Genomic DNA, 22,349 nt, shown 5'->3' with positions numbered 1-22,349 from the left:
GCGGGGCTGGGGTTCAGCTGGGGTCGCCTACATGTCCGGCATGTGTCTTAAAACCTGCACTGTCTCTCAGGTCCCATGGAGCTGGGACTTTTTCTGAAGTTTTCTGAACCAGGCCCAGCACATTCTTCTACAACATTCTACCTAGTGTGCTTCTTTGAATATTTATTCACTCCAATTCGGTCATCTTCCCAAGATGTTTTCTTAGCACGAATTCACAAGCCTTTCCTTCCCACGTCAATCTAGGAAAGGTATAATTGCACCGAGTGGGCACCTGGACATGGGGGCCCACTGCCCAGATCTGCCCCCAGCACCATCACGCTTTTGCTGTGGGTCCTTGAGTCAGTTGCCGGGCCTCTCTGGGCCCATTCTTACCTAGTCAGCGGAGCTTAAAATGGCAGCACCTCTGTGGGGTTTCTGGGAGTTGAAACAGGGAAGACACGGCAAGAACTTAGAGCCAGGGCACTGCCGCGGCCACCCACATCTCAGCCCACTCGCCTCACAAGGCTGGGACGGCCGCCCCACTTTGCTCCTCTGGTACAGATGAAAAGCCCGGTTTCCGGAAGTTGAGGATTTCCCTAGTTCCCTCTGGAGGAAGACAGCTTGGCTTTGCTCTGTGAAGTCCCTGAGCTGTTTGTTCATGAAATAGCGTATCGGTCCTTCGAGTCAGAGTGAGAGTCTAGCCGGATAACGTATTCTTGGTGAGGCGTTCATTTCTTTGAGCTTTTGACTTTGACCTGTTTGCAATAAAATCAAAGTCCCGATTTATTTGTGTTTGGGGGGATGGGAAGGGACAAGCAGGGGCTCCCCAAACTTCAGTGATGGGTGGACAGTTTATTGCAGACCTCAATTCTTCTCGCCGCCTGTGGAGTGTGAGTTTGTCATCAGCAACGCAAGGCGGCAAGGCTTCCTACAGACCCAGGAAGGAAAAAGCGTTTGATTTGGGGGAGAGTGTGAGAAGTGGGTTCATCCCCAGTCAGCAGCCCCCCAGCTGTGCCACCTATTGAGAGCAGTCTTTGTTCTCCAGAGACTCACACCCCTCCTCTCCTTTGGGGAATGAGGAGTCTGTTTCCTGGAAGAGCAGAGTCTCCTTTGAAAGGAAAGAAGAAAAGCAGCCAACAGCAGGCCCCTCGCTCTGCGTTCCTCCCCCCTCCCCACCTCCTCCATGCTCTGGAGACATTTCAAGTCTGGATCTGCTCCTGTCGGTGACCTGGGATTGTCCCCTCAGAGCCACTGCATGCAGCCGCTTCTGTCTCTTTGGTCAGCACTTGCACAAATGTCCGAAACTCCTGAGTGAGGGCTGGCTCTGGGGCCGCAGGCAGACAGGGGCAGGTCGCATGAATACAGGGTCAGAGATAGAGGTCGAATGCGAGCTCACTCCCCGCTGTTGCTACACGACCCTCTGTGGGGTGCAGGAGACAGCTCGGCAGACGGCTGGGAACAGACTGCTCTGTGCTCATGACCTGCTGTCCCGCCAGATGGTCTGGGGTTAACATCTCTAACTAGAGCTCCGAACAGCAAGGTGCATCCCCCCGCCTCTGGCTGTGTGGCCCCCTTCAGTCTAGTCCTGTCTCGGGGGCACCGTGAGAAAGACAAATCCCAGAGACACAGACCCCAGTGCCCCGGAACGTCAGGTGCTGCCATGTGCACGGGCAGCCTTCTGGCAGCCAGGCGCAGCTCGCATCTGTGGTTCCTGGAACAGCTACGAGAGTAGGAGAAAAGATGGGGAGCTTCTAGCTGGTCTGTTGCCCCAAACCCAGGGAATAGGGTAAGGGTTTGAGGGGAAGCAGGAGATCTCTGGAGAAGCAAGAAGTTTTGGGTGCATTTGCTCCTAAGACATAACTTCTAAGAGATAGTTGACTCTTTTAGACATTTCGAAGGTAAAGTGCTGGCAGAAGAGGGCTGTTGTCAGAGTTTCTCTTTATTACTCCTCGAGCAGAATAGCAGAAACAGGGGCTGGAGTGATAGCGCAGCGGGTAGGGCATTTGCCTTGCACGTGGCCGACCGGGTTCAATTCCCAGCATCCCATATGGTCCCCTTAGCATGGCAAGGAGTAATTCCTGAGTGCAAAGCCAGGAGTAACCCCTGTGCATGGCCGGGTGTGACCCAAAAACCAAAAAATAAATAAACTAATTAAGTTAAATTAAATGATTGTTTTAAAAAAAAGAATAGCAGAAACATCTTTATTGCTTTTGCAAAGCAATTTGTACAGAACAGTGTGTGAATGAGAGGGAGAAGCCCAGCCAAAGCCCAGTGTCAGGTGTCCCTGGCCCTTTAATGTCCCGGACTAGACCTTGTACAGTTACTTCTATACTCGGGTTTGGGCACAGTAGTATCTACTCCAAGGGCTGGTTCTGTAAGGAGACACCAGGTGAAAAGTGCTCGTGGCTGTCTTCTATACCTTGTTTTCCCCTGGCCGTCATGCCGAGGATCCTGTGTCCGCCAAGTGAAGCCCAGACTCCTCACTGTCATTCGAGGCCCCTGATTTGGGCCCACTCTCCTAAAGCACCCCGTTGTTGCAGAAACTTTCACCATGAGCCAGAGGAAAATCAACCAGAGCGTTCTGAGAGTCAGGGGACCAGGCTGCTGACACAGAGGGGCCCGAGTGTGAGCCCAGGACTCGTCTCCAACAAGAGCGAGAGTTCCGTTTCCTAAATCCCCGGGAATCCAGAATCTAGAATTCTAGTTCTGTTTCCTAGAGTCTCTAGTCGGGGGGGTACGCATGGGCAGCTGTCAGGAGAGAGGCAGAAATCCTCCAGTGGGTCATCTGCAGGGCAAGAGCAAGGCTGCCTCAGGGGCAGGCGACGTCCTGTGTCTACAGAGTCACATTTAGGCCATCTCCAGGACATGCCGAATGTCCTCCATGGCTACAGCAGGTCACTCAGACCCAGGTGCCTCCTGGCAGTTCACACATTTTGCTATACGCCCGTTTGAAATGTGGGCAGGGGTCTTCATTCCTCATCCACCCATCCACCCCCCTGGCATCTTTCAACCTCCCAAACCACATCCTCTGCCCCATCCCTGCCCTCCCCGGACCAGTGGTCCTTTACTCCCAAGCTGCCACATCCAGCAGCCTCCAGGAAGACCTGGCTCCAACACCTCTAAACTGCAGAGGAGGAAGTTTAACAAACTTTCTGGAAACATGCAGAGTTGCGCACCACTAGAGCCCCCCTCTCCCTCTGGGGAATTCTCATCCCTGCAGCCCTGCCCCTGCTCCCTGCTCCGCCTGGCAGTGCCATAGGCTGGGGGCATTACACACAGAGCTCACAGCTGCTGTAAGGTTTGTTCTACTCTCCTCATGTCTTCTCGGACCGAGGATGCACTTTGTGCGGAAAGCGAGCAGCCCATTAGCATCACTGGATGGAGAGCGGAGCAGGGCCAGGGCGCAGAGCTTGTTTTATTTTTTATGACTTTTTTTAATTGAATAACTGCAAGATAGACCCTTACAAAGCTTTTTATGATCAGGTTTCAGTCATACAGTGTCCCAACACCCAGCCCTACACCAGTGTCGCCAGTTTCCCTCCCATCAGCTCCCCCCACTGCCTCTATGGCAGTCACTATTCCTCTCTCCTCTCTCCCTCTTCCCTCCCCCCCCCCTCTATCTCCTTTTGGGCATTATAGTTTTTAATTCGGATACTGAAAGGTTATCATGTATATCCCTTTACCGACTTCCAACACTCCGTTCTTGTCCAGAGTGATCATTGCCAACTATTATTGTCATCCCGGTCCCTTTCAGACAGAAGGGTCTGCTCTGTGTCCTAGGGCCCTCTCTCCCTGGGTGAATGAAATCTGAGAGAAGGGGGCAGGGGTAGTGCCCGGGAGGGGCAGAACGGGCATGACGCTTTCAGATGTGGCTTTCAAACCCGAACAACGCTTCTCTTACATGCCACTTTCCTGGCCTCTGAGCTTTTTCTAATCCAGCCCGTGGGAAAGCAATTCTCTGCATTCGAGAAATTCCTATGCTGCTGTCCGGCCAGCGCGGTGCTGAACACGAGGAGGTTCTGAAAGATGGCGTTCCCCTGCCTCTCCCACTCAGCTGGCAAGTCAGACCAGAGAGGCAGGGCTTTGGGGTTCCCGGGTTCAGACCCTTCAGGCTGCCCAGTGGAGTAGCCACCAATGTATGGACCAATCATGGCTTTTCCACCTAGAGTCTTGAAGGGCACGTGTGAGACCCCAAACACGGCCCGTCTTCATATCTCCACTTCACACTTGGCCTGAAACGCCGCCAGGCAGGCAGGGCCTGCCCCCTGCACGCACAGCCCTGGGTTATCGCTGGTCGAGTCACGAAATGGCCAACAGAGAGATGCTCTAAGTAGCGTCAGAAACGGGAAGCTGAGGCTCAGCTGGGGAAGACAAACTCTCGCTTCCCTGGAGAACGGCCTGCGGGCAGGGAGACAGTCTGCACGGGGGTGTCCTGCAGCAAACCAGCCCGAGAGCCACGAGAAGCTCGGCCGCAACTCTGAGCTGGGCAGCCCGGCCCTGCCTCCCGCCTTCGCCACTGCCTCAGGGATCCGTTGCGGGCTTCAGTTTTGGTCCGTGCTGGCCCTGGGAGAAGGGCACTATGAGGCCCCCGAGGTAACCCCATCAGTAGGGAAGGTGCCAGGGAGAGCCCCCTCAGAGGAGCCCTCGCCTCTGGCCTGGACGCGTCTCACCAGGCGCCTGGCAGGGACACAGGGACAGCAGAGAGGACGCGGCTTCCAGAGAAAGACGTGGCAGGAGCAGGCAGACGGGTCACTGGTGACAGTCCAGGGAGGGTCAGGTGGAGGAGTCATAGTTGAAAGAGTGATTTCATCTATGTCACAGATGGAGGAGTCATGTGACCAGAAAGGTCAAAAAGTAGAGGTCAGAGAGGGTCACAGGTCAAGGCCAGGGAAGGTCATGGAGCAAAAGCAGCCCTTGACGACCTCCAGGTCCATACGGGAGGGGCCACCAAAAGACCTTGGCCCCGTGGTGTGTGGCTGCTGGTCCCCCAAGCAGTGCTGTGGACGACCCTCACAGTGGCCCCGGGAAGGGGGCACCCGGCAGCTCCCCCATCACACCCCTTCCCAGAACCCCGGTCCCGCCACGTGCCTCCCCATCCCAGTGCAGATGCCCTAACCCTCACGGCCCGTCCCCAGGAGAGCACGTGGCCCTTCCTGTTCGGGGTCATCGCGGTGCCCGCGCTGCTGCAGCTGGCCGTGCTGCCCTTCCTGCCCGAGAGCCCCCGCTACCTGCTCTTCGAGAAGCACGACCGGGCCGCCGCTGAGAAAGGTAGGCGGGTGCGGCTGGGCGGGCGGTGGGGCGGGAAGGGGCGGGGATGGGACTGGCGGCGGGGCAGGGGCAGGGCGACAGGGAACAGGGCAGCTGCCCCCCGCCCGACAGGAGCAGGAATTCCTGGCATGTCACCGTGGGCACCTTCTCAAGGCCACGAGCAGCCTGGGTGCCAAAGTGCAGCTGTGGCCCCACAGGGGCCCAGACTCAGCTACCCGCAGCTCCTCTGGCCTTGGCCTGTGTGAAGTGACAGCAGGCGCTGGCAGGGCGCAGCCCGGGCTTAGGTGCCTAATGGGCAGCTCTGCCCAGTGCCCACTCCAGGGGAGGAGCAGGGTGAGGCTCAAAGTGCGCTCATCAAGGTCTGTCTGCAGCACCGGACAGAACCATGAGGCCCTGCAGCGTTTGCTGAGCCACCATGCATCTGCTCCACGTGACACCTGCCCTCCACGCGCAGGGCAGGGCACCCAGGGCACCCAGCATCCTCCTCTCAGCGTCTCCCCTGGAGCCACGGGCCTGGCCTCCCTGCCCCTCAGCGCCCTCGTCTGGAAAGAGGAAATGCCACCAAGTGGAATGAGGCCGGGACACTGGCTCTCCGAAAGTAGCTGTCCCCTCAATGCTGAGCTCTGGGGGGGGGGCCTGACTCCCCACAGCCGGGAGAGATTTATCCAGAACCCACTGGCCAGGGAAGGGCTGGGGTCCCTGCACTGCCAGAGCGCCAAGTGGCTCCTCCCCCAAATAAGAACCAGAAGCTTCTCATGACCCAACAGTTCCCTTGGGATTTTGAGCCGGAAAAATTGAAATCAGGATCGTGGAAAAGGCAGCATCACTCGGATGTTCATGGCATCCTTTAGCAACAGCTGAGATGCATAAGCAACCTAAGTGCCCTGTGACAGAGGTGTGGCTAATAAAAATGTATGTGCACACAAAGGGAAAATTATACAGCCGTGAGGAAAAAGAAAAGATAGAGGGACTGGAGTGATAGCACAGAAGGTAGGGCGTTTGTCTTGCACACGGCTGACCCAGGTTTGATTCCCAGCATCCCATATGGTCCCCTGAGCATCGCCAGGAATAATTCCTGAGTGTGTAAACCAGGAGTAACACAGAGAAGAGAAGAGAAGAGAAGAGAAGAGAAGAGAAGAGAAGAGAAGAGAAGAGAAGAGAAGAGAAGAGAAGAGAAGAGAAGAGAAGAGAAGAGAAGAGAAGAGAAGAGAAGAGAAGAGAAGAGAAGAGAAGAGAAGAGAAGAGAAGAGAAGAGAAGAGAAGAGAAGAGAAGAGAAGAGAGAAGAAGATAGAAACCCTGTACTATGTGACAACCTGGCTCAGCCCGAGGTGGAGGGCCTCCAAGTGGAATCCAGGCCTGGCAAAGTTCAAACGGCATTTCTGGATGTACTTCTAGCTGCAGGTTACTAGCATGTGCCCCAGCAACTATGCTGGGAAATGGGATGCAGAACAGAATTCTCAGAACTTTGCTCTGATGTGGAGCACCGGAGTGTGCAGTGACGCACACCTTAACCAAGGGCTCTCACCTCCACGAAGCCCCGCCTGGGATCAGGGTCCACAGACACGCAGTGGGAAGAGGCTCTGTCACAAGGATGGCAGTGATGTCTGTCAACTGGCCCCATGTCAATCTCTGTCCAAGGCCAGTGCAGGCTCCCCCAGGGCAGGGACTGCCTGCCACAGGCCACCGCAGCCTGGGGGTGCCGAGCCCCAAGATCAGGCTGTGACTCGGAGGGGGCTGACTTGGTGGGCACAGGGAGAGGAAGGGCACCGCAGCAGCTCATGGGAGGAGGGCAGGGAGGTGCCCACGACAGCCCCCGTCCCTGCACAAACACGTCCAGCCCCACGAGTCATTAGCACCAGGTGGCAGAACAGAGGCTGTCTGTAGGATTGTGGGAGTGCCAGCCGCAAGGGCGCGACAGCCGAACACAGCGCCCCTCCTTGGCCAGGACCCAGGCACCTACCAGCACAGGGGAAAGCAGCAAGGTGGGCCACCGTGGGGACCGGGGACCCAGGAACCATGAGGGGGAGCAGCAGCATGATCCCGGTGAGGGCAGGCAGGAGGCAGGAAGAGCGCGTGGCCGAGGGGACAGCGCAGCTGCATGCAGGAGGCTGAAAAGCAAATGGCCGGGCATGGAAGATGCCCAGGAGAGATGCACGCAGACGCGGGGCCTGCAAGACCCGGCCCTGAGGAGCGCCAAGTGTCTGCCCCAGCTCAGGGACTCAGCCTCCCTCTGGGCGCTGTGGGACTCCCTGCCGGCAGGGGTGGGCCCTGCACCCCCAGCAGACTTGGCACAGGACAGACTGGCCCCAGCTTGCCCAGGCCGTGGGCCCCAGGAAGCTCAGCCCGAGAGGCCAGCAGCTGAGTCCACTGAGTCGGCCCCGCAGTGCCCAGCTGGTCACACCGGAAACTCTTCCTCACCCAGCGCCAGATCTCCCAAGAAAGGAGCAGAGCCACGTAGAGACAATTTCTTCACGTAACGTAAAAAGCAAGAAATTAAACTGAGGTTTGAGCAGTCGTTTGGAACCTTGGAAGAGAAAGAATCGAGCTTCGTGTTCTGGGAAACTTCATGAAGAGCCGAGCTCTCGATTTTGCTGAGAGCTTCCGGGCAGCCATGCAGCAGCCAAAGGGGACAGAAAGGTGGGGTGTGGGGGGAGTAAGTTCCGAAGATCTTACTTTGTCGCATGAAGTATATACGTGTCCGGGAGGAGGAGGGACTGCTTCCCAGTCCCCAGACTCCTGCCCCTTCGCACAGTAATGCTACATTGGGGACGCTGAAGAAGTGTGACTAGGACTATGGTTCCACGTGAAATCCCCTACCTCACCTCGCCCAAATCAACGCTCGGCAAGGAATCACGTCACAGCATCCCAAGGAGACGCTCAGAAGCGAGGTTCGCTCCAAGCCTGAAAAGAACAGCTTGGTCTCCGCATCTTGTGCCTCTTGGAAGATGTGGAGCAAGTGGAATGACTGTTCTAAGGCACAAGTGGATAATTGCCCATCCTCCCCACGGTGCGACCAGCTCCAGCCAGGCAGGGCCTGTCCCAGCAGGTGCAAGGCTATTAGCGCCGGATATGGCTTCCTGAAAGTACTTCCAGGAGCTGATTATTATGCTCCCACCTTCGCAGAGGGCTACTCAATGAAGAGCTTGGTTTAAGAAAAGAAAGCAAGAAAAAGAAAAGAGGGAGTGATGTTGCAGCAGGGAAGGCCATTTGCCCTGTACTCGGTGGACGGGGATTTGGTCCCTGGCATCCCATATGGTCCCTGAGCATCGCCAGGAGTAAGTCCTGAGTGCAGAGCTGGAGTATTGCAGAGTGTGGCCCCAAAACAAAAATATAAATAAATAATAAAAAGAGTTCTCTGAGGCCAGACGTCTGCCTTACTCTGCCTGGGAGAGGCCCCGTAGGTCACGAGCAGAAGTTGGAATCCTCCGAGGATTGGCTCTTCGAGGCCGCTTCTGAGCAGGGTGTCTGTGGTGAAAGCACCGGGGTGGACGGACACCGGGAGCCCAGCCCTGGTCCTGATCTGGCATCGAGGGCAGCTCTGCTGAGGAGCTCTGGGGCCAGGCCCAGGGCACCCGCCACCACTCACGGGTCACTCCTGTCTGGAGTCAGGGGGGCCTGGCCCAGGGTCGGGGGCAGTGGGGGCCTGGTTCTCGGCGATGGCAGCGTCAGCAGGAAAGTTGACTGAGAAGCAGAAAAGAAAAAATCCCCTGCTGGGGAGAAATTGAAACTAAGACTATTGAGTTAGGCTCTTTCTGTGGGGTTCTTACAGGAAAATGGAATCGATCTTGTTTTTTTTCTCGGGGGGGGGTGACACCCAGAGGTGGCCGGGGATGACCCCTGGCAGCACTCGGGGGACCCAGGTGGTGCTGGGATTGAGCCTCGATCCCCCTGTGCAAGCCGAGCGTCTTCGCCTCTGCTCTCTCCGGGGGGCCGAGTCTGCGCCAGAGGATTCCATTTGCTTCCGAGATTGGGTCCAGGCACGGCCTTTGCGGGCGTGACGGAGGGTCTCCGTGCCCACTCAGGGTGCTGGCCTGTTTCCTCCAGGCTGTCTCCGCTACACATTTGACCGCTGGGTGGGCCCGCCCTGTGACCTCTGGCCCGAGACCCAGGCATCACTTATGTGTAAGGGGCGCCCGGGAGCTGGCAGGTGGCCTAGGCCACGGCCCCACACCTTCCTCCCGCCCCGCCCAGCTGACGGCCCTGCCCGGCCCGTCCGCAGCCTTCCAGACGTTCCTGGGCAGGGAGGACGTGTCCGTCGAGGTGGAGGAGGTGCTGGCCGAGAGCCGCGTACAGAGGAACCTCCGCCTGGTGTCGGTGCTGGAGCTGCTCCGGAGTCCCGGCGAGCGCTGGCAGGTGCTCACCGTGGTGGTCACCATGGCCTGCTATCAGCTCTGCGGCCTGAACGCGGTGAGCCCCCCGCCCCCCCGGCAGAGGAGCAGGGCGGGCCCACACCAGCCCCAGCCAGCCTCTGCTTCCTTGTCTGTGGAATGCACCCACTGTCACACGAGTCGCCTCGGTGACTCCCCCCCAAAGTGCTCACGAGGGCCACTTCTAATGCTCTGGCTTGGTTTTGGTTTAGGGGTCACACCCAGCCGTGTTCAGGGCTGACTCCTGGTTCAGTGCCCGGGGGTCACTCCCAGAGGGGCTCAGGGACCATCTGGGGTGCCGGGGATGATAGAAGCCAGACCAGCGCCCGAGCCCGGTGCCTCTCTCTGGCGCCAAGTCACGTGCCCTCATCACACGGGCACTGGAACTCAGGCCAGCGGGACGGTTTCTGTGAAGGCGCCCCAGCTGGGCGTGCTGCATCCCACACGTCTTTGTGAGGCCTCGCAGGCACCCCGGCCCCCTCCCGTCCAGAGAACGCTGTACTCCCCCTGCCTCAGTCTCCCTCCTGATGGGAAAACTGAGCTGAAAGGGGCAGGGACTTCAGGGGAGCTCTCCTCAGGGCTCCCCAGTTCCTCTGATCTGTCCCCACCCACCTGCCAGCCCCTCTGGGGCACCCAGAGGCCAGGCAGGGACCTTGACCTCAAGCAGGGAAATGTGAGGCCCCGTGAGGCTGTCTGGGGGCTGGTCCTTGCTGGCGCTTTGGGAAAACTGCGGGTGGCCTGCGGGGGGCTGAACTCCCTGCTGTCTGGGGGCCACCTGGCTAGAGGCACTGTCCCTCGTCACGCAGAATGTGGCTAGACCAGAGTGGGGTCAGGGAGCCTCCCCAAGACAAACGTGCTCCTCTGGGTTTGGTTCATGAGCTGGGTAAGGGCCCAGCACCCCCAGAACTCAGCAGGGTGAGTAATGGGGGGATGCAGAGGGGCAGGAGTGTCTGTCCCGGAAGGAGAGGCGGCAGCAGAGCCTCGCTGGCCCCCATCTCGCCCTCTTCCTTCTGTGCAGAAGCGCCGGGGACCAGGGATGTGGTCAGGTTATTGTTTCCTCTCTCCCTTACTGCTTAAAGGCGCAGAGGGCTGGGTTGTGGTCAGCCCTGGCCAGGACCTGCTGTCCCCCCTTCAAGGTCAAGGTCTGAGAAAGCAGCGAGTCCCCAGGACTGAAGACCCGAGTCTCGCCAAGGGAGGCCAACCCACAGCCCGCCGCAAGGCCTGAGCAGGAAACGGGGGCTCGCATTCCCATTCACCCCACCCATGGAGGGGCGATCTCTCCACAAGGTTCCCTCTGCCTGTCCCGGGGGGCCATGGGGTGCCGTGTCTTCACTGCTGGCCATTAGCTGTCCGCAGGTGCCACCTGGAGAAAAGTCTGCTCCAGTTCTTACCCCGTCTTTGGGCTCCGTCTTAGATGGAGAAGCTCCCGCAATGGCTCTGGTGTCTTGCATGCGGCTTTAGTTTGGCGGCTCCGTTGCCTGCTCTCACGTCTTCCAGATAGTTTGCTGATATTCTCTCCGACTCTCTAGCTGGTCCTTGTCGTCCTGCTGATTTCCCTTTCCTTTGATGTAGCCCCATTCGCCTATTTTGGCTTTAGCTGCTCATGCTGCTGGTGTTGCATCAAACAATATCACTCCCTAATATTTCCTCCTGTGCTGTTGGTCTTTGAGCTCTCGCTCACATCTCCTGCTGGGCCGGGTTTGTTTTGATGGAGCCCCGGTGATCTGCTTTTGCTCTGTCTCTCAGCACTCCCGAGCCCAGTACCGTGAAGATTTTACCTTGAGAGAAGATTTCAAAGACTCTTTCTAAGAGCCACTCAATTCAGGTGTTCTGTAGACTGCAGATTAACATCTCAACCCATTTTCCGCTGTGGTGGGCGTCCTAGTTCTGGAGGAGCTTATCTATTTATGAGTCACGTCTCCTCCTGCTGACTGCTCTTGGCTCTTGGTGCAGTGTAGGGTGCTTTTACTGCTGGACTCTATTCTACTCCATCAGACCATACTGTTGTCTTTCTCCGTCAAACAGGTTTAATCCCTGGGAGGTAAGTTTCTAAACTTCCGAGGCTGCTGAGGATGGATTTAAATGTTTAAATCAGGAGAAAAACCTCCTATTTGGCCAATTTTACCTGGCACAGACCCCAGGGCCAGCAGCTTAGTCTGTCTCACAACCACATCAAACTCCCAGCAGGAAGCGTGGCCACTGGCTCCCCTCCCATCCCCCCGGGCCTGTACCTGAGCCGTGGAAACCGCCCTCCAGGTCCCGGATGGATCTCAGGGCTCAGAGACACACTTCTCACACACAAGGCCCCAGCTTGGATCCCTGGTCCCAAGAGGCCCCCAAACACCTCTGGGTGTGGCCTTGAGGGTCCTCACACATGGCTGGTGGTGTCCTGGTGGCCCCTAAGGCCCCTGGGTCCAGCCAGCACCTCGTAACAGCCCAGCATGGAGTCAGCAGGTCCCTGGGCCCCATGGAGCAGTTAGTGCTGGGCGGGCCCCTCTGAGCACTGTGGGAACCTGGCTCCAGAGCACACGGTCCACAGTCGCTGTCCAGGGACAGCTCCAGCGCTGGGCTTCCAAGCAGTGGCGGGAGTTCTGACTCTCGGGCTCTGAGCATCTGTGGCCCTGGCTGGGCAGCCTGCAGGGTGGCTGGAAAGATGGAAGCGCAGTGACAGGCACCTTGCCTTGGCCCTAGGCGTTTAGTGATGCTCCCACACGCACTCGGGCTCAGAGGCTACACCACAGGCTCTAGTCACCAAGGAAGCGGCGCCTCCCAGCCGCCTGCTCCAGGAGCCGAGGGGGTGGTTTGCATCCCAAGGCAGAACTCTCGGGAGCCTCATTTACCTGGCACCCACCGTAGGCGTATTATAAAAGTTTTCTAGAGGATGACAGTGAAGAGCGAAGCCGTCACCCGGGGGCTGATAGCAATGGTCTCCTGAGACCATCTAATGTCCCAAAAGGGTTCCTTAAGTTCTCCCCATCACATCCACCATCCTGTCAGCACAGAAGATGAAAGACTAAAAACAACAAAAAAAAATCCTATCTCTTTGGAGACTTTCTAGAAGTCCTTCCAACAATTCTGTTTAGATTTTCTCATTGCTCTTCGTTGGGTACATGTCACCCCGATGGCCCAGTTGTCTCAGTACTGAGGAAGGGAGAGGGATGTGGATACAGCCCCGTGGGCTGAGTGCAGCTTTGCACATGGGAGGGTTGGCTCCAGGCCCTGGTCCTCACGGTCCTCTGAGCACAGAGCTGGAAACACCACCAGACGGGGTCCAAAGCCCCCTGAAATGCCAGAGGAATAATGGAGAAGGAAAGACAGGCATGGGGAGGGTGAGTCCGCCATTCCGCCCGTGTCTGGCCTCAGTCTCCGACTGAACTGGGACGCGAACACCCCCACTGACCCTCCCTCCTCTGTCTCACGTCACAGATCTGGTTCTACACCAGCAGCATCTTCGGAAAAGCGGGGATCCCCCCAGAGAAGATCCCCTACATCACCCTGAGCACAGGGGGCATTGAGACGCTGGCTGCTGTCTTCTCCGTGAGTGACCCTGGGCTTCTCTTCAACAGCCGCACCCAGTGGAGACCCCCAGAGCAGCACTGGCCTTACCCGCCCCGGTGTCATCCTTAGGAGCGGCTGTCCCGGGCTCCGTCTGTCAAACCCCAAAGCTCCGCGTTCTCCCGGGGGCTGCAGACCTGTGTCCACGGGACTGTGGTCCGTTCCCTGGGCCCTTAGTTCCAGCGGGTCTTCCCACCCACCCATTCAGCCGTGGACATGAAGCTGTGGAGGCATCACCCTTAGTGCAGCTGCCCTGGGCCGGCGTCAGCCTCCTCTGGGGCGAGAGCAGGGTGCCAGGCTCTGCTGGCTCCGTGCCTCCCTCCCTCCCTGGCTCCCGGGGCGAGGAGCCTGTGGCGGGCCCCAGGCCGGGCTGTGCTCACCTCCTCAGTGCAGCCCCAGAGGAGGCTGGCTAGCTGGGTCAAGAGTGCCGCGCCCCCTTCTCCTCTGACCCCTGGCCCTGGAAAGTCTGGGAAGGCTCAGGGGAAACTGGGGGGATGCAACAGACACTGGCCAGCAGCATCCAACGTGGGCAAGGCTGCACCCACCACGTCCACGGGGTTCGTAACAGATCCCCAGCAGACAGGACCCCAGGAGGCGGAGTTGGGGGACAGTGCAGGCAGTGAGGAGGGGACAGGGCTGGCCCACTGTGGAATGACTTTTCTTGCCCTTCTCTGCACAGTCCTTCTGTCCCCCAAGACATCCTGGTGTCTCTGGCCCAGGGTCAGGCTGGCCTTTAACCGGGACCCCACCATGGGATCCCCTTGGCTAGAGTGGGTCATTAGGATCTCTTTGGACTGTCCCCAGGGCCTGGTCATTGAGCGCCTGGGACGCAGACCCCTCCTCATCGGCGGCTTCGGGCTGATGACGCTCTTCTTCGGGACCCTCACAGTCACCCTGACACTGCAGGTGAGGGGAAGTGGCCATCACGTGGGGACAGGCCCAGTGGCTGATTTGGGGCTTTGGTGGGTGCCTGCTGCAGGCCTTCCTGGGAGGCTGACGCTGTCCAGGATCCTGCCATGGTGACCCAAGAAGGAAGAACTGGGGGGCCCTCACAAGGTGGCCGAGGGGACACAAGGGTCTTGGATTCCTCTCAGGAGCTGTGTGACTTTGGGAAAGGTACTTCCCCTCTCCCAGCCTCATGGATGAGAGCTAAGGACCTCCTGGCCTCACACTGCAGCATGGGGTGGGGGGAAGGGCCCCAAGATGACTCACAGCTGCCACATCACTGCTTCCTGGGTACCAGAGGGCTCTGGAGCTAGGATGCCCTACTCCCGGCCAAGAGAAGCTCCATAAGCCACTTAGCCTCCCTGGTCAGGCCACGTCTCTGCCTTTCTGCTGCCCCACTTCCCTGGATGGTTTATGGCAGCCAGGAGCAACCGGAACAATCTGCCAAGTGAATAGAAGGATGCGTGGGTGGATAGGTGGGTGGATGGATGGATGGGTGGGAGATGGATGGATGGATGCATGGATGGATGGATGGATGCATGCATGGATGCATGGATGGATGGATGCATGGGTGGATGGATGGATGCATGGATGGATGGATGAATGGATGGATGGATGCATGGATGCATGGATGCATGGACGCATGGATGGATGGATGGATAACAGGGATGGATGGTGAATGCAAGCAAAGATGAATGGACACATGGATGGGTGGGGGAGGGATAAATGACTGTATTAGTGAATGATGAATGGGTGAGTAGATGAATGAAGATTGGTGAATGGACACATGGACAGATGGATGGATGGATGGATTAATGGATGGTGGATAAATGAGTGATGAATGATGAGTGGCTGGGTCTGTGGATGGATTGACAGGAGATAGAAGGATGCGTGCATGGATGCAAGAGTGTTTGGTAAATGAATGAGTTGATAGATGGATAATGAATGGATGTATACACAATGGGTGTATGGATTGATATGATAGATGAATAGTATTGATATGTGGATAAATTTGATATGAAGATGGTTTAAAGGGTGCATGGATATGGATTGATGGATGCATCAGTGGATGAATAGATGGTATATATATGGATGAATGGGTGTATCTGTGGTAGATGTACATATGCATGGATACATGTGTAGATGAATGAGTCCATATATGGAGGGATGGGTGTATGGATGGAGAGATGGGCCCATGGACGGGACATGGAAGGGCCATTCTCTCTCTCTCCTGCCTCCACTCAGTGTTTACTCTCACCCCCAAGGTGTCCTCCCTCAGCTCTGGTCCCTGTTGTGCAGAAACCTCAGGAACTCACTTCCTCTCTTTGCCTCCTGGCTGCCTCTGACTGCGCCTTCCAAAATGGGCCCCTTCCTCTCCCTGCATGTCCCAGCCTGGGTCCAGAGCAGCTGGCCCTCCTGACACACGCTCCCTATGTCTTCATTACCAGCTGTCCAGTTGGCCGGGGTGGGAGCAAATTCCCAAATATTTTTCCACACCGAGCACCAAGCCACTCACTGCCCAGCCAGACGAGTCAGGGCCTCCCAGTGCGTTGACTGGCCCGAGTTCCAACCTCCCCCCCTTAAACATGGTGTTAGACATACAATGGTGATAATCAATAAGGAATTCTGAATGTCTGTAAGAACCTCTCATCCCAAAGCAGACCTGAAGGACAGGCCACTCGCCATGCTAGTCACTGTCACTTATCCCTTGACTGCTGGTCCCCCATGCCTGCCGGACACCCAGGACAGTGGGGACACTCCAGGCCCTGTTTCCCCCTCTGCACCCCCCCATCTGTGCAGTGGGTGGATGGGGCGCTTGGTTCCCTCATGGGCACTGAGATGGCACTCAGAGACATGCTGACGAATGACGCGGAGCTGTGGTGGGCACGGGTCCTGCACTCGCTGCCACCACTCACCTGCCCACACACTCTTCCCGGCAGGACCGAGCTCCCTGGGTCCCCTACCTGAGCATCGTCTGCATCCTGGCCATCATCGCTTCCTTCTGCAGTGGCCCAGGTAAGGTGCCCGAGCCCTTCACAACAGGGGAGGCCTATGCGCCCCCTTCCCAGGCAGGGAAGCCCCTGCTCCCTCCCTCCCGCCTCCCCTCGCTCAGCTGCAAGCTTCTCCCTGAGGCCAGTCAATCCGGGCTCTCCTGGACTATTCCCAGCTCGTAAATGCCATCCCCTCCTTTAAGGCAGCACAAAGCTGGAAGGCCTCGGGTAGCCAGGTGTCCCCAAGGGAACCCAGAGTAAGTGGGTCCCCGCTCAGCCCAGCTGAGAAAACCGTCAGGCCCAGCCCAGCAGGGCCTTGCGAAGCTCAGAGACATTTTCCCCCAGAGAGAGAGAGAGGCTGGGACGAGGCTTCAGGAAAGTGGTTCCTCTGGGCAGGACCCTGGGAAGGAAGGCGCCGTAACCCAGCCCCTGCTGTGGGCAATGCGGCTGAACCCCCTGTAGAATTCTGGACCCCACCAGGAGTAGCAGAGCCATCCCAGCTGCAAGCTGCTCCCCACAGTCCCCGGGAGGGGCCCAGCCTCCAGCCTCCGGCTCAGGGAAGGCTGGGAAAAGCCTGCATGCAGAGCTGGGACAGCCAGATGGGCGCAGGGCCGCGGGAGGCGACGGAGGGATGCGATGGACCCCCCCACAGGTGGACCACCCTCTGCTTCGGCGTTCAGGGTCTTGAGCCAATTGCTGGGGCATATGCAGGGCTTCAGGGCCCGGCTAGCCCCGGGCTGCTTCCCGACTCTGCCCCCAGTGTCGGGCACAAGTCAGAGACGGAGCCCAGGAACATTCTGTGCACTGAGTGATCAAGGAAGTGTCCCGGCTCGAGAGGGTGCGACTGGGTACCAAGCACCACACTCCAGCGCGCAGCCCGCCACCTCCCCCCCCCACCCACTGCTCCCCTTCACTCCTCTCAAAGCTCCCGCCTGCTTGCCCCAGAAGGAAGAACGCGGGTGTGCACAGACACTTCCTCCCTCCTCTGGCTCTGTCTCGGTTGAAACGCCAGCTCCTGACCCAGCTCAGCAGGAGACTTAGAGGGGTGAAGCCCCCCAAAGGAGCACTGTGCATCCGCCCAAGGGGCTTCTCTTCCCGCTAATTCACTGTGCTCGCTTGTTCCTAATCAGAATTCCCAGGGCTCATCTGGCCTCAGGTGGCCCATTTGCCCTGAAATTATTCAAGGACACCACAGCACTCCCCCAGAAGCTCCTGCGTGGAGACATAAGAGTCCAATCAAAGAAATCCCACTGTCACCCACTCTAATTGGCCGGTGGGGGGGTCACTGCACAGTTCGAGGTTGCATGATTAAGCCCAAGCAAACGCCAGCGAGAGCCTGGAGGTGGTTGCTAAGGAGGTGAGAGGCAGGGAAAGCTTTCCCGCAAACGTTTCCCCAGATTTCCTCTCCCAGTCTCAGCTACTCTCAGGACCAGAGCCCCTGCCTTCCCCACACTCCCTCTGTTCACCCAGGCTCCGCTCTGCATCAGAGAACCTTCTAGATCACACGCGCAGGCACACAGCTCTCCTGCCCACGTGGCTGCACAGGTCTTCTCCTCCCGGATCCCAACCCCCCATAGCATGGATGCCGGTTCCCCGGGTGACTTACTGAGGTGGAGGGGAGAGACTCATGATCGCTCTGGCCCACTCACAATCATTCACACCACGCACATCAACCCCTGATCATTTAGATCTTCTCGTAACCATTCCCTCCCACTCAGATTCACTCATATCAACCCCTGATCATTTACACCCTCCCATAACCGTTCCCACCCACTCAGACTCACTCACAGTCACTCATGTCAACTCATGATCATTTACAACTTTTCATAACCATCCCCACGCACTCAGATTCACCCATATCTACTCCTGATCATTTATACCCACTCACATTCCCACCCACTCATACTCAGCTCCACTCATAACCACCAATATTCATTCATACCCACTCACAATCTCTCCTATCTACAGACAGTCATTCACACCCCCTCACACGCACACCCACTCGAGCTCATATGCACCCTACTCAGATCACCGGCAATGATTCGTACTCAGACTACTAGCGCTCTCCTGGATTCACTCAGACTCTCTCAGAGCTGCTCATCTACTCGCCCAAACGTGCATTCAGGAGAGTGAAGGTCAGCCTGGGTTCAGGAGAAGGAAACCGAGGCGGCATGAATCAAGCCCTGGCACGTGTGCCAAGAATCACCCAGACCCTTTGTGCCCGGGAATTCAACCCAAGCCTGGCTGCAGGCCTGTACCTGACTGTGAGCACTGCACACGAGCGAGAGCTTAGTACTCCTAGGAAGGATTCTGACTGAGTAGAGAAGTCAGGCTGACTTGCAAGGCCTGGAACAGAGGGTGCCTCAGTCTCCTCACCAGGAAAATGGGGTTGTCACCCTTCCTTATCCAGGCTCACCTCTCTCCTCCTAAAATAACGAACAGTCAAGCCTGGATAAAGCTTCCAAGGGTCTGCCCCTTGGAAGCCCCCGATACATCACAGGCCGCTTTATTATTGGTCTCCCAGAAGGGACCGAGTGTAGGACACTGCCAGCCCCGCCGAGGGGCAGATTCTGGGGCTCACTGGGCCCTGACTGCGAGGCGTTCGGAAGGTGGAGGCTGTGTGGGTCCTGCTCACCCGCCCTGCGCAGCCGGGACTCAGCCCCACCTGCTCGCGTGCGGGAAGAGAAGGCTGGTACGTCCATGGGCCCCAGCACGCGGAGCGCCAGCTCATCCAGTCCCCAAACAGTGCTCAGGAGCAGCACTGCGGAAGGGGGCGTCTGTGAGAAAATGGGAGCCTCAGGTGTCACCTGTGGTGATCCCAGGGACACGCAGTGTCTTCTGACTCCAAAGCCAGTGCTCCTGGCCACCCAGCTGGCTGCCCATGTCGGGCGACACCCTGCTTGTGCCCACTATGTGCTCCTGGACACCCAGCCAGTGCTCCTCAGAGCCAGGCCTGAGGAGCCACAGTGGGAGCAGGAGGGGGGTGCAGTGGGGAGATGCAGGTGCCTGTTTCTGCCCTTGGCATGGGGCTGTGCCAGGGCGGGAGATTAGCCGCAGCCAAAGGGACATGCACAGTGCCAGGGAGGCCAAAGTCAGGGAGCCGCCGGGCTGGCCTCTGCTCAGGCTGAGGGTCTCCGTGACTCCCCATGACTGACCCATGGCCAGGTAGATGCCGGAAGTGGGGCTCAGATTGCTGACAATGCACAGCTGGTGCCCAGGGCCCCTCTGGGGTGACGGTCACTGCCTGCGCACTCGGACATCGCGTGTTTACAGCACCCAGCTCTGCGTGGCGTTGGCGGGGGGACGCCCCAGGGCTCAGCCCCGCCCCCTCTGCTTGCAGGCGGCATCCCGTTCATCCTCACCGGAGAGTTCTTCCAGCAAGCCCAGCGGCCAGCCGCCTTCCTGGTGGCGGGTACTGTCAACTGGCTCTCCAACTGCGCCGTGGGGCTGCTCTTCCCCTTCATCCAGGTACTGTGCCTGGCGATCCTGCAGGGGGGAGGGTGCAGGAGGGTCGGGACCTCGTCCTCAGATGGGGTGACGGCTGGGAGAGAGGGTGCTTCAGTCCAACCTGATCATCGATCGAATACCCTCTGGCACTTCCGGGAGCTCCCCCAAGTGTCTCGGTTGAAATGCCAGCTCTCCCAGAAGGGACCTCACTCCCCAATGCCGAGTGAGGCTAGTAAGCCTAGGTTCCCACCAACCCACTTAGGTGGGCTTTGGGGGCGGCTCTCCAAGCAGTGCTCCTCGTGGCACCTGGCCCCGCAGTGAGGCCAGCTGACTCAGTGCTTATGCCCCGTGGTGGGGGCCAGAGTGGGGGGTGGCATGCGGTCTTTGGGATCAGACTTGGGCCAGGGATGCACGCACGCACCCCAGCACCAGCCCAGCCTCTCATTTCTGCAAATGTCTGTCCCCATGTTAGGTGAAGTCATACCATGGGCCCAAAGCAGGCTCCTAGCTGCCTCAGGACTGAAGGGCCCACAGCTAATGAGGACAGCGGGGGTCCCTGACCCAAGGGTGGCGATAATAGGAGAAGGTCAGTGGGGGACACAATGCCCCCGCTGTCTGTGTGGCTAGAAAAGCCACCAAAGCTCGCTCACAGCTCTCCCGGGGGCACCATGTGCCCAGCAGGGTTCCAGAGCACGGAAGTTGGCACTTCCAGGCTCCAGGCTCCCAGAACTGATGAGGGCACCGCAGAGGTGGGGGTGCAGCATCTCCATCCCCGGCATCATATAGGGTTCCCCGAGGCTGCCAGAAGTGATCCCTGAGGTCAGAGCCAGGAGTAAGCCCCGACCTCTGCCAGGTGTGCCTCCACCAAAGAAAAATCTTAACTGAGCAGCTACTGCGAGCCCAGCAGCATCTCACCAGGGTGTGCAGAGATGGCTGAGTCACCGAGAAGCGCAGGGTCTGGGAGGTCGGCAGGCCGGAGCTGGGCCAGCCAGCACGGGCTGTGGTCGGAATCCCAAGACAGGGGTGACGCCCAACATTCTCCTCCGCCGTCCCTCTACTCTGCACGGGCTGAGTCAGAGTGTCAGCAAGTGAGGCCTCCATGGCAGTCGGGAAGAACGGTGCTCCCTGGCCGCACCAAGCGCCGGTTTCCCCTCTGAAGCGGAGCATTTCGCTCCCGAGTAGGCTGGGGAAGGGCCGGGGATGCTGCTGGGTTCGAAGTAGTTGCTCAGTTAACTTTTTTCTTTTATGAGGGCATACCTGGCAGTGCTCAGCACATACTCCCGGCTCTGGCCCCAGGGATCACCCCACAGCGAACATAAGCACAGCTCAGCCTGCTCTGCTTTTGGGGTGACTCATGTCTCTTTCGGGAGCGATGCCCACTTATGGCACCATCTGTTCCAGCCATGCAGTGTCCCGACAACACTGCGCACTGAGGCCCGAGCCTGCAGGAGTTTGCACCCGCCCTCCACCGCGCCCTGGGCACCAACCCCTGCCCCTACCTCCTTCCCTCTGGCCACCACCATTCTACCTTCATAATCTAAGACTTTATTGATTTTGTTTCCTTTTGCCTTGTTTTAAGTCTCAGGCAGAATGATTAGGCTCCAAACGCCAAGTTTTGTTTGTTTTTTAATTTATTTATATATTTTTTATTTTATAAAGTCACAAATCACAAAATCCCCGTTAATCGTCGATTTCTCAAGCGGGCTCAGTAGCCTCTCCATTCGTCCTTTCCCTGAGATCTTAGAAGTCTCTCTCGACTCGGTCCTCCCAACAATGTCTCACTGGAGGCTCTTTCAGGGTCAGGGGAATGAGATCCAGCTTGTTACTGGAGTTAGCATATGAATACACCATGGGGAGCTTGCAAGGCTGTCCCATGTGGGCAGGAAACTCTCAGAAGCTTGCCAGTTTCTCCCAGAGGGAGTAGTCTACAAGATATCTTGTATATCTGGGAGCTCACTTTTAAGTCTCTGGATGTTGGCCGTTGATGGGATTACACACACCTGGGTTCCTCTGCTGGTACCTTCATGCGTGAGGTCTGTCCAAACATGTGGGGAGGGGCCTCGAGCATGGCTGTAGCTAGGTTCCGGTGGTCTTCGGCCGCTGGTAGCTCTGCTCGGGGTGGGGAGGGAAGCTGGAGCCCATCCCCTCCGAGGGGCCCCGGGGAAGACAGCCAGGCATGCGGGCAAGAGACTCTCTTTTATTTTATAAAGTAGTTCACAAAATTTGATTACATTTAATATTCGAACACCAATCACATCACTATATTTTGGATGTTTCCATCCTGAACCCCAACCCCTGCCCCAAAGCAGAACCGAAATAATTTCTTTTGTATTGTTTGTTATGAAAAGTCTCTGAAAATGCTACAAAAAAAGTTTCCTTAGAGGAAAGACTGTGAAGATTGTTGTATTTCACCCAGGGGCCATTAAGCCTTTCTGTAAGAGATCACTAACATGTTGTTAAAGGTTGAGCCTTGCGTCCTTATAAGTATATCTGTAAAGGAAATATTTCTCTCTAAGATTGGTTGCTTCTTACTTTAACCCCCGTCAAATGTGGTGTGGTACTCTTGGAGTGTGAGTGGTGTAAGGTAGGAGTTGTATAAGGTAAGGGGGGGTTCCCTCGTGGGTGAGGAGCCCACGCGTGTGGAGAGCAGCCGTGAGCATGGTAGCTGGTGAGATCTGGAGGTTTTCGGCTGCCAGGGCTGGGTCCCTTGGTACAGGGAGTGGTCTCACCCGCCCTACTCCAGGAACCCCGAAGAGTTTATTTATTTGGCTTTTTGGGTCTCAACTGGTGATGCTC

The 22,349-nt window shown here is 57.6% G+C and overlaps 1 protein-coding gene across 1 annotated transcript in view; it reads left to right on the top strand.

Moving 5' to 3' along the window:
- SLC2A9 (solute carrier family 2 member 9) overlaps positions 1-22,349 on the top strand; it is a 47,236-nt gene that overhangs the window by 23,584 nt on the left and 1,303 nt on the right. Inside the window, exons 7-12 of the mRNA XM_055139978.1 lie at positions 5,115-5,247; positions 9,468-9,655; positions 13,042-13,152; positions 13,975-14,076; positions 16,056-16,131; positions 19,447-19,574. Of these exons, the coding sequence (XP_054995953.1) occupies positions 5,115-5,247; positions 9,468-9,655; positions 13,042-13,152; positions 13,975-14,076; positions 16,056-16,131; positions 19,447-19,574 (738 nt within the window). The remainder of the gene's footprint in view (positions 1-5,114; positions 5,248-9,467; positions 9,656-13,041; positions 13,153-13,974; positions 14,077-16,055; positions 16,132-19,446; positions 19,575-22,349) is intronic.

This window comes from Sorex araneus, chromosome 5, assembly GCF_027595985.1.
Source record: "Sorex araneus isolate mSorAra2 chromosome 5, mSorAra2.pri, whole genome shotgun sequence".
Taxonomy (NCBI): Eukaryota; Metazoa; Chordata; class Mammalia; order Eulipotyphla; family Soricidae; genus Sorex; species Sorex araneus.
This window is presented reverse-complemented; position numbering and strand designations above follow the sequence as displayed.